This window comes from Arvicanthis niloticus, chromosome 4, assembly GCF_011762505.2.
Source record: "Arvicanthis niloticus isolate mArvNil1 chromosome 4, mArvNil1.pat.X, whole genome shotgun sequence".
NCBI lineage: Eukaryota > Metazoa > Chordata > Mammalia > Rodentia > Muridae > Arvicanthis > Arvicanthis niloticus.
The window spans coordinates 37319423-37331298 of record NC_047661.1 but is presented as its reverse complement, the minus strand read 5'-3'; the positions used below and the strand labels follow the sequence as shown (position 1 = coordinate 37331298).

General features: G+C 41.4%; 1 protein-coding gene across 1 annotated transcript; it reads left to right on the top strand.

Annotated features, from left to right (window-relative positions):
- The first annotated feature begins 2491 nt into the window (after positions 1-2491).
- Positions 2492-11028, top strand: Ufm1 (ubiquitin fold modifier 1). Its single transcript, XM_034500748.2, has 6 exons — positions 2492-2630; positions 2709-2765; positions 5411-5468; positions 6359-6398; positions 7883-7915; positions 9156-11028. Coding segments are annotated over exons 1-6 (258 nt in total). The 5' UTR covers positions 2492-2628; the 3' UTR covers positions 9224-11028.
- The last annotated feature ends 848 nt before the right edge of the window (positions 11029-11876 follow it).

Genomic DNA, 11876 nt, shown 5'->3' with positions numbered 1-11876 from the left:
GAGGCAGAATTAAAATGGAAATTCAAAACAGCTACAAATAGGTGCTTTTCTTTATCTTTTGATAATTGAATGGCAATGAAGACATGACCACTCCTAGATCTTGTGGCAGACAAGGGGGTTATTATAAATATAAAGGAGAGTTCAGCTAGAAGCATCTAGAAGTGTCCAGACTGAACCTGGTCATGAAAAGAGGTGGAGAGAGGCAAGAGAGGAAGAGGAGAGAGAGCAAGTAGACCAAGAGAGGAGCTGAGACCCAAGAGGCCAAGAAAGGACATTTATTCAGTAGGTGAAAGAGCCAGATGCTTAGAGGAGGTGAAGAAGCAGACTCTAGAATTTGGAGTCAAACATGGGGTATGGCAGAAGAAACAACTGATACATAATTTAGGGGAGTTAAATCAGCAGCTTGGTTCAGTTAGGAGAGAGGTAGAGCCACTTGGAAGGATGCTCTCTGCAACATACCAGTCCCAAGTGTTTCTTTGGAACTGGAAAAAATACAATGCCTTTCCTTTTTATTTTGATTCAGTACATTATTTCTGGAGTAGCCTCAGCATCTGAATATTGAAGTCACAACCCATTTGAGTTTAAATCTTGTTTTCACTGTGCTGTGTACACATAACAGAAACTCTGAACAAAGTATGTTTGTTGGCTATTCATGCCAATTTGAGTGGCAAGAGGGCTTTCTCTGCCATGCTCACAGACTCCTTGTAAAACTTTTCCCCAGAGATGGGCTGGCCCAGCACCTATACTTCCCTACTGGCCTTAGCTGCCAATCACAAACAAAACAAAAAACCTCCATCAATTCTTAAGCTTGCCCAAAGATCAGGCCACATAATTCCTCCAATCCCAGGCCACCCTGGAAAGCTCTGGCCTATCCCCACCCCCTCACAAAACCCTATATAAACCCTGTGTTTTGCCCAGTTCTCTGATTCTCATCCTAGCAAAGGCTGTCACCCTCCTGGGTTTTTCCCTCTCCATAAATCTCTTGTATGAAGTTTGTTTGTGACTTGTGGTATTCCTTGGCTCTGGATTGCCAGGACACCTTCCCATCCCAGACGTAACACTTATGGTATCCTTTTTAGCATTTTGTCACATGGTTCCATACTGAGCAGAAACCAAACTAGGTAACACAGTGCAAATTTTATTTAAAATATACATGTATTCTTAGAAACAGACTGAAATTTGTATTATAACTTTGTGTTATTTAAGTAGATGGCAGCAGGCAGACAGGTGCGCACCACTGGTAATTTTGTCTTCATAGACAACATTTTAGTCGTGAACATTAACTCTGTAGCTTTAGCTGTTAGAAGATACAGCTCTTGATCTCCACACCTACAAGTCAGTGTATGTCTCTTGGATTCACTACAAGACATACAGCAGGAGAATATTGGAGCGCTACCTACAGTCAACACCAGAACTCTCACCTTTGGGAGAAAACATTATAGGAGACCATCTAACTACAGAACTGTAGACAAAATGAGATGTAGTTTCGATTATTTATTTCCAGGGGAGCTTCTTACCTATCAGTATTTCTCATGAAGAACCTACCGGTCATTCCAAAGGCTGACTGGATCTTCCTCTTGATTCAGCGCCTATTTCTGGTTTCATTTATTCACTGCAGTAATTCTTTTAAAAGGCATAGTTATTGTAAGATGGAATGCTTATTTTATCTTGGTGTTTACATTGTGTTAAAGATTAATGACAGCTTTCCCCACTCACTATAGAAATACAACTGACTTCTAGATTCTAAAGGACACATGTCAGATGTCCTTGGGATCACGGCTTTTGGTTTCGTGTCTGATGCACACCGTGAACTCAGCCTTTCGTTTAGTGCTTGGTGAACACAAGTGCTTAAGGTTCGTTGGTAAGCTCAATAAATGTACCTGATTGGCAACCTTGCATTAGAGTTCAATTCTATTTGGCCACATCAAGAACTACGGGATGTAGTGATGATTTTTTTTCCCCCCTCCAAGACCTTCTGGTGTTAGGATAAAAATTTTTCTTCTGGGCCCTAACAGGAATCTCAGCATAATTCTATCGTGATAACTCTCTTTTGAAATTATTAAAAAGTTTGTAGTGAAGTGTGACGTATGAGAAGAAAACTATAAGGTTAATACGTATGTAAATCGTATTAACGGAAATGTTAGAAAGATCAACGAATGCGGTTAATTAAAACAGTTGAGTCCAACTTCTCTGTGCTGCTAGTAGGTTGCTTAGCAACTCTGCAACGCTTCCTTATCCGCCGGGATCTTGAGTCCCGCCCCCAATTCCGCCGCCACGTCCGGCTTCGACTCAGTCCCTACTTCCGCCGTAACCAGCCAGTGGGGCCCTAACGGCCACTCTATTTGACCTCTATTATATTGCCTGATGAAAAATGTGTCAATAAACTATCAAAAGTAGAAATATATTATTTATCTGCCATTTATACCTCATCTTGATAGATACACACTCAGAATGAAATTTCTAACTGTGGGCTAGCGGCCTTCTGTAGCCTGTGAGATCCCGCACAATTTTCAGGCGCTGTGTGGATAGCCTCATTGGAGGGCGACGTGGGCCGCGAAGGCCCCCTCTGCCGGCCAGCAAGGAAGCGCGGCGGGCGGCTGGGCGCGGTGTGTGTCAGGCGGTTCCACCATGTAAGTGTCCGTCTCTGTGTCCAGGCCTTAACTCTGTGGCCGGACCTGACCGTAACGCCTTCTTGTTCTCTTCCGCAGGTCGAAGGTGTCCTTTAAAATCACGTTGACGTCCGACCCGCGGCTACCGTACAAAGTGTGAGTGACAGGCAGGGCTGGAGCTGGCCGGGCCTGGCGGGACAGAAGGGGACAGGAGGAGGGGTGCAGCAATTCTGCTGGAGCCAGCGCCCACTCGCAACGCGTTGGGTGGACCCGTGCAACGGGAAGAACAGTGGACAAGGATGGGACTCTTATTTGATTTAAAGGTCTTTTCTTGGAGCAGCTGTTACCAGAAGTTAGGACTTTCTTAGTCTGGACTTTTGACAGGTCTTAACTACACTGTTAACTTTAAAGTTGTGTGTGCGTGTAGACTCAACTGGATGCCTAAGTGCTGAACCCCAAATCACACACATTTCGGTCTTCATAAAAAGTGCTTAGAGGAACTGGGAAATGTGGGTGTAGGGCCTTGTGTCCTTGTTGGGCCCTTCCTTATGCTTCAAGCAGTTCAATTGATGGCTAACACGGGTTATCCATCCCACTCTTAGTATGATTTTTAAGTAAACCCCTTGAGTTACTGTAGCTGGAAGTCCTATGCTAACTGGCAAAAGACCAGAGTTTCCATAGATTTTATTCATGACTCATTTGGTGGCACCAAGACCTAGCTAACTGAGCTGATAGCAGCTGTCATCGTTTCCTGTAGCTTTCCACCTGTGATTCCTTCAGCTTCATGACCTGTGGTTCCCTTACCTTTCCATCTCTAAAATGTTCTACTACGTATCCCTCACCTCTCCAGTAAGGGCTCATTCTTTAAACTGTTGTTTGCAGATGGCCATATTCTCTCCCTCTAGATGACTTACTGCAGTATGTCTTCTATAATAACTCTTTTAATCATTTACCAAGTGGCTTTTTAAATCTGTCACTGTTGCCTCCCTAGTGCCATTCCCATTCATTTCTTGTGCAGATGAAAGTCTGTGGTCTGCCTTTTAAAATCATTCCCTTGCAAGCATCCAGGAATCTGATAGCCACCTCTCTTGCTTGGAGTATTTTGGTTGGTGAAACACCAAATTTGTGTTCTCTGCACTTAACTCTGTTCCTGAAGAAAATTACAATAGCACTGGTGAGTTTTATGAAAAAAAAAAAAAAAAAAAAAAAAGACATCCCTCATGATTAGTGCTCTACTGTACTCTCCAAAATTTTCTTATTTTCCTATTTTCAGAAAGTATTTTTGTTTTATTTCAAAATTTCCACAACTCCTTTTCCCACCGTTCAAAAGAAGTCAGAGGCGACTTCTCTCATTTTCATGGAACATTTATAAACATCTCCCATACCTGTAAAGCACATAGCTACTGTTGGGAAAGCCCATTTCTACAGTCTACCTCTTTTGTTCTGCTCAGGATTAAGGTAGGTTAAGTCAGGACATACTGCTCTGGTTGTTGTGTATCCCTTATACTGGATTATGCTCAGCGGTGTGTGAAGATGCTCTGGAAAGAAGAGTGAGGAGGAACGGGACAGGACGGTAGGGCAGTGCCAATGTCAGTACTGCTGAAGCCTAGACCATTCCAGTGAATACACTGCAGCCGAATGAGTTGTTAATGCATGTGTAGCTGCGTGCACACGTGTGTGTAGTTGGTTGCTGTTCTGCTGGAGGATTTGCAAAATAGTACCAAACCTTTGCATTTAAACAGGTGACTATTAGAAGTTTTCTTCATATTCTCTGTTCCAAAAAGGAACTGAAGGAAAGGAAAACAAGATACCTACTTTAGGTATTAAGTAACATTTGGAAGGAAAAATGCTAGCACAAAAGAATCACTTACCCTTCTGAACGTCAGTACTATCTGGTGTGACTATTGAAGAGGAATCGGCTTAGCCCTGTAAATGTTCTATGACAGAGTTAATATTAAGACCTTGATGGGTTATGTGATAACAAATAGAAAAGCTAAGCTTTTGGGTTTTCTCTGCTTGAGAGGTATCTGGGTTTTGTACTTAATTAACACCATCTTTAATTTTTTTATTTTAAAAACTTAGATGAGAGGCAATAAAATAGACTGAGGGGATGGAGGAGTTGACCTTGTTTACTGCCGTCTCCCTCTGGGCACACTGGCGCACCTATCCTCGCAGCGTTTGTGAGGCAAAGGCAATCGTAGTTCTCTGGGCTAGAAGTTAGCTTCTTCTTATAGTTTTGGTTGTGAAACTAGCCTTTAACGGCTGAGCCATCTCTCCAGCCCAGCTAGCTTCTTCTTAAAGACACTCTGTCTTTAAGAAGAGAGAAAATTCATCTAAGTGTCTGCCCATGGTCTGCACTTGTATCAACCTGGGTGGAGCCATGGCTTGGTGGTTTCTTAAGAGTACAGGCTACTTTTGCAGAGGACTAGGTTCAATTCCTAGCACCCACATGATGGTTCACAACTGGCAGTGACTCTAGTTCCAAAGGATCTGATGCCCTCTTCTGGGCTCTGTGAGCACTTCTACACATGTGTACACACATAGACCCAGGCACATACACATAACATACAATAAACCTTAAACACACACAAACAGAAAAAGAAAGACAAGGCGGAACTCTGCTTGCAGGATGTTGATTTTCACACGGAGCTGTGGCTCCTGTCTGGACTCTGCTTTTCTACTGTTTTGTTTTCAGCATCAGTGTGCAGAGTGCTTCCTTGAAAACAGACACCCTTCACAGCCCCAAACAAATGTGCCCCATTTGCAATGAAATGAACTGTATAAAATTCTTCTTGTTGCAGTCTCAGTGTTCCTGAAAGTACACCTTTCACAGCAGTGCTAAAGTTTGCAGCGGAAGAAGTAAGTGTCCGACAGTGTCTTGTGGATGCATTTAGCATGCATGCTTCTGGCTTTTGTCTCTTGTGTATTTGCATGTACTGTGCCCTTCCCCTCCCTCCTCATTTTCCTGTCGTTCATTACTAGGCTCATGCTAAAGGAGTCACAAGCCCAGGAAAAGTGAATCTATCTTCTAGTTAGAAAACAATGAGTTGAATGAGTTGACACATCTGTTTAACTAACGCCGCAGATGAAAAGTATAGAGTTTTATTGGAGTGAATGTACCAGGTTTTTTTTCTAAAAGCTAGTTATTATATCCACTTGAATTGGGTATACTAAGTATATATGTGTACTTTTGATAAAAATTAGTTGTTTTGAAAAATGTCTAGTTTTTTTAAAACATGTTGGTATTTTCTGTTTTTAAGAAATGAGAGTTTTCTACTTGGAATTATCAGAATTATTCACAAAGCATCTCTAGGCACAGCACTTGGAAGTGTGGGGTGATCTGGGCCAGTGGCACCAGAGTATGGTTTGAGAGCCTTAAGCTTTCTGATTTAATGGTGGTGTTAGTCACCTGCATGGCATAAAGCTAATCCCTCAGTTCTTTCTTTCTCCTCCACTCCAGCCCCAAATCCTGAGTCTGAGTCCCTGTGCTGTGTGCACACCCAAGCTGTGTCTTACCCAAGCTCTAACACTGTGCTGTGTACACACCCAAGCTGTGTCTTACCCAGGCTCTAACACTGTGCTGTGTACTCTAGTACTCTAGTAACCCTGCTCCTCTGCTGTTGTCGCTTCTGCTACAGGCTGTTGGATTTAGACTTTAGAGTGATAATACAGGCTGTAGTCTTATTCTGTCTTTCACATTTCCTTGTGAATATACTGACATGTTTTTTTTTTTCTTTTCTCCCTTTTAGTTTAAAGTTCCTGCAGCTACAAGTGCGATTATTACTAATGGTAAGAATTCACCTTAAACCTTAAGCACTGGAGACATTGTGAGTTGAATCCCCAAAACCCCTCGTGTATATTAACATAAACATTACATTAATGATAAACCTTGCATGGAGGCCACTGTGTATAAAGACTGCTGCTTGGGAAGCTACAGAGTGATCTAGACTGTAAGCAGCTTCCTTTCTGCAGTGTGTGTGTGTGTGTATTGTATCAGAAAGCACTTTAGAGTAGAGAAAGTTAAGTAGGAGTGTAACCTGCCTATAGTGAGTAACTGATGAATGATGAATGTAACCTGCCTATAGTGAATAACTGATGAAGGATGACTGTAACCTGCCTATAGTGAATAGGATGCTGGCTGGCAGACTTGCAGTGTTTTTCCCTTTAGATATATTCAGTTTTTAAAAAATTGAATACCTTGGAGCACTGGTAGAAATTCCAGTGGAACTGGCCTTATGAGATAGCAAATCATGAATGAGCTGTGAGAGGAGCACCTGTCCATCTTCTGTGTATAAATTACTGTTGATGTCAAGTGTCCCTGCAGGAGGTTCCACCCAGGGGGAGGGGTTGGGTGCAGTAGCTCAGTGGAATTTAGGTATGACTGGATTTCTTACTTCTGTATGTTGTCACACTGAAGCGTGGTCAACTTTCTGAAAAGTTAACAGATTTTCCAGTGGAAATGTTTAAAACATTCAGAGTGTCACTAGAACATGAACAACATGACCTGTGGCCTCTCATCTTGGAGATTGTCTGCCACTCCGAAGTGGAAATGACTAGTGGCATAAGGTGTTTGTTTCTCAAGCAAGAAGTGACACTGTTTACTGCGTTAGTAAAATGGGATTAAAAATCCTGTCTTCTATAGAAAGTACTTAGGATCTATTTGTTGGGTTGATCAAAGAAAAGAGCCACTGTGTCCTCAGGCATCTCAACATCAGGGGGTCAGCCTCTGAAGAACTGAGTGCTGACAGCTTCCTAGAAGCTCTTTTTATTGTTCCACAAAAGGCACCTTTAACAAATTAATTTTCACATACCAAAACTTCTAATATGATCTAGGGGTTGTTTTAAAAGACCCATCACCTGAGCAATTCTTAGTCATATGAGATTTCTTGGTTTGCTAGGCATGTCTCCAGCCTAAGTTATGAAAAAGCTCTGAGAATCCTTCAAAAGAGTAACCTCCAAAACCCCAGATAACAGTCAGTGACAAAAGACTACTACAAAGCCTAGGTGCCGTCAGTCTGGAATTCATGCCAGATACAGTAGCTCTGCTAAAATTCTGCCGATTCTTTTATCTCCTCCTGTGGTGCTTATAGATGCATACTCATGGGAGGTGTCCAGACAGGTGACTCACCTAGAAGATTGTTGTCTGGTTCTGTTAATGAAGTTGCTCAGCCTTTGCCTGTGCCCATAGCTGCAATATTCTGGCAGATCTCTTGTTGCTGTTAAATTGTTTGAGCTTTAGAAATAACTTACATGATTTATAATTTATTTTTCAGATGGAATAGGAATAAATCCTGCACAGACTGCTGGTGAGTGTCTGCATGTGTGCCCACTGAAACTGGTATTTTATTCATGTCAACTAGATAGGATTTTTCAGAAGACAGCTGTGTAGCTTATGTGACAGTCTCCTGTAACTCACTGATAATTGGTTTCATGTTTATATGCTGATGTTCTGTGGTTTTCACTACAAGTAAATGGAAGGTGATTAATAATGCTTTCGGAATTGAGAATATTAATGTGTGTAACAAAAACGTCTGAAGGGGAGACTGTGTTGCCAAGTACTGACTGCCCCTCCTCTTAAAGTGAATTGCTTTAAGTCTGGATATTTCATGGTTAGCATCCAGAAAGTGCCAAAAAGAGTGCTAGCCGCTATTCCTTTAAGCACCTACAGCCACTGACATCTCAAAGGCTGCTATCACAGGGGAGCTGTGTGAGCATAACTCAGCATGAAATGTTGGCGTCCTGGCCTGCTGGTGGGGGAAATGTGCCTAACATAGTAAAGTGCTCTTATCTGTGGGAAGCCTGCAGCTCTCCAGTGCATTCTTTGGGCTGCTATTCTAGCTGTAAGACTTTGAAACTGTGCTATTTAATATAATGTAGCCTCACTCTTGAACAATACTTGGCTTCTAAACACTTGTGTTTGGAAGACTTTGATTTATAAAAATTGCAGATCACTGAAAATCACAAATGTAGCCAATGAAGAGTGACTTACAATTGCGGATTTTTGCTGCCACCATCAATCTTGTTGAGTATATACTTCAAATTGAAAGTTTATTTATGGACAATTGTGAAGCACTGTGTTACTAATCCTGTGTGATCTGGGAGTAGACAGTTTTATTTTTTTTGATTCTAGAAGTTTTTGTTATATCAGTTTGAACCCTTGCTTCCTCTCACTTGCTACCCTTTAGGTCAGCCTCTAAACTGAGTTACAAGTGTCGTTGAGCTTGATTATAATATCATCAGGCAATCAAGTATCAGAATGGCTCAGTGGCCTCCTCTGCCCTTGTATTGACTGTTTTCCTATTGGTGGCACCATTACTTGAATTACTTACTGTGCTTTCTAGCATGCCAGTGGCTGGTGTGCCTTACCATGTAGACATTTGTTGATCTATGAGGGTGGAAGAGAAGTGGGGAGGCACATCTTAGAATGGGTACCATCTGTGATGAAACTGGGACATCCTCCCTGCCTTTGATGCACCATTTGCTGGGTGACCATGTTATCTTTCCTCTTTAGACGCCTGACTTCATGTTTTTGTCTTGTTTGTACAGGGAATGTTTTTCTGAAGCATGGCTCAGAGCTGCGAATCATTCCTAGAGACCGAGTTGGAAGCTGCTAATATATGCTCCTTGGAATACACAGCCTTTCAGAATAAACACTGGTATTTGTTGTTGCTGTACAATTGAAATCAGGCGTTCACAATACAATGAAAGCACCGAGAATCCACGGAACAGGGAAAGTTGACGCTTGTCCCTTCTTGTTCATTTTTCTCATGGAAAGAGAGAATGCCTTTGAGTGGAGGTACCACACCACAGGTCACACCATGGTGACTGCTGCCTCACCAGGAGGAAGTTACCTCTGTGACAAATGGACTGTGCTTTAAAACAAAAACAGCAAAACTGGAGGAAGAATGCTGATTCTTTTCAGGAGCATTTGCAAAATTAAAATTCACAGAATCAGATGTATTTTCTAGTTTTAAAATTTAAAAGGATAGTTGATCATAGAGGCATTTATTTGGCTTGACAGCATCTCCTAGTTAGATTTTTAAATTATATAATTCGTGATGAACTTATTAGGCATTTGAATGAACAGTTAAATTTATATAAAACCAAACATTAAATTATAGGATCTAACCATTGTAAGTTGCTATTGTGCATCAAATAGCTTCGATAACAGAGATCTGGTGAAATCAAGTGTGTCATGATGGGAACTCATAGTACCACAAAAGCACCCTTAGCTATATTATTAATTCCTTGATAAATAATAAAGCTTTAAGTCAGAAATCCTTAAACCATTCTTTTTGAGAATTCTATTTTTGAGCAGCATCCAAAAGTATTGTTGCAGAGATGATCTGAAGCATTGATGGAGTGTCCTTAATGAGGAAGGAACTTTAAAGAAGCTGTTAGCATTAGTCACAAGTGGATAAAGAACCAGGGAAGCAAAGATAGCCAGGCTCTTCCCAGAAGAGCGGAGGAAGTGAGGAGAATCAGGCAGTGTCCAAAGGCAGGAGAATTCCAAGGACAAAGCTGCAGCAGGGCTGGAAAAGTGTGAAAGGGAGAAAAGTACTGGGCACAGGGTCAGAAGGCAGCTGCACACGCATCAAAACTCACTATAGCAGTCTCTAAGGATTTACGTAAGATTTCAGGGCTGGGACCCTGTGCTCAGTACTCTTCTTCAGAATGGAGGACATCACCAACTACCCAGTCATCCCCTGTCCTTATGCAGACACCCAGATGAGAGCCAGTCCTTCCCACAGTAACTATTTGCCTTTACATAGGAAGTCCATGTCTGGCACATGTTTCAGGATGAATAAAATGCTGACAGTGACTGAGAGCTAGGCAGCTCTGCTTTAGTGGGTGAGCTCTTTGGAGGTGAGGGTCTATTACATGTCCATAGAGCTAGAAATAGAAGTTCTCAATAAATATTTACTGAATTCATGAATAATGTCTTCAGTACCAATTTTTATCTTGTGTTTCATAGTCCCTTCTATAGGGCCTTAGTTGATTGGGAGATGGGGAGCTTGTAAGATAATTGTGGGTTGGCATCTGAAGAGATATGTTAGTAGATGAAGGAATTGTCCACAAGTTTGTGGAGCATGTTCTGGGGTTCTGAATTATGTAGCAATACCCAGCTCATGTGTGCTGGGGTATTATGTTTATCTCTAGTGCCCAGAGACCTTATTCCTTATAATATTAGGCTTCTGGTAACCAGACATTTAAAATATTTGCCACCTAATTTTGCTTACTATTAAACTTCTTCCATTCTGCCTTTACAGAAAATTCTGCTTGTCAGTAATGTTTATACAATCCTACAGTATGAAATGATTTACCTAACACAACAGTTTTTTGATTTGAAAATGCATAGTCTTGAAACTATTTTACTCAGAAACTAAATAATTTGTTATTAAATAAATGTGATCTGTAAGTTCTTTGTGTAGAACATTTTAGGCATGGTATTTAAATGTCCATAATTAATACTGTAGGACAATACATTTTGTTACACTGTAAATCATGGCTGCCTATATTTTACTATCAGACTTACTAGCCAGCATACCTCTTGAGCCAGATTATTTATACTCTTTTGTAAACACAAGGATAAAAGGTAAGTCATGAAAAATAAATGTATATTTCTAAATGTCAGTCCTTTATACAGAATAAGAGAACTTCTGGTGGTCCCAGTCCTGAGTGGTGTCCAGAGTGAAGCTAGGAAATTAGAACTCCCGACTTCTGAAGTCATCCCTCTGGTTCTCACTCAGGATGAGGACCTCTGTAAGCAGGTCTGGGGGCTGCATGTGCTGCTTGAGTGTTAGTACCACAACAGCCTTTCCAGCCTTGAGAGCAGGACCAAGTTGAAGGTCAGTACTCTGGAATCTTGGGCATTCCTTTAATCTGCTTGATTCTGGAGTCATCTGATAGAGCACAAAGATAAAAGATGCTGAGATTTAGTCACTGCTGGAAAACTCTTTACAATCCACGTCAGTGGATTTTGGATGCTCTATTTCTTAGGTTTGGTTGCTATTTGAAGATGTATATAAATAAGTCCAAGGGAGTTGGTGCAGCCAATGAAGGTGTGCCCTTACAGTAATGAGTTCCGTCCCTGGGACCTGCATGGTGGGAGGAGAGAAGTGACCTCCACATACACACTATGATATGTATTGTATATATGCACACACATATGTAAAAACATTTTAAGCTACTATATGTCTTTGCCCAAGAGACACTGGGCAAACATTTGTCTCCAAATGTTTGTAGATTAGAAGCATCAGAATACTA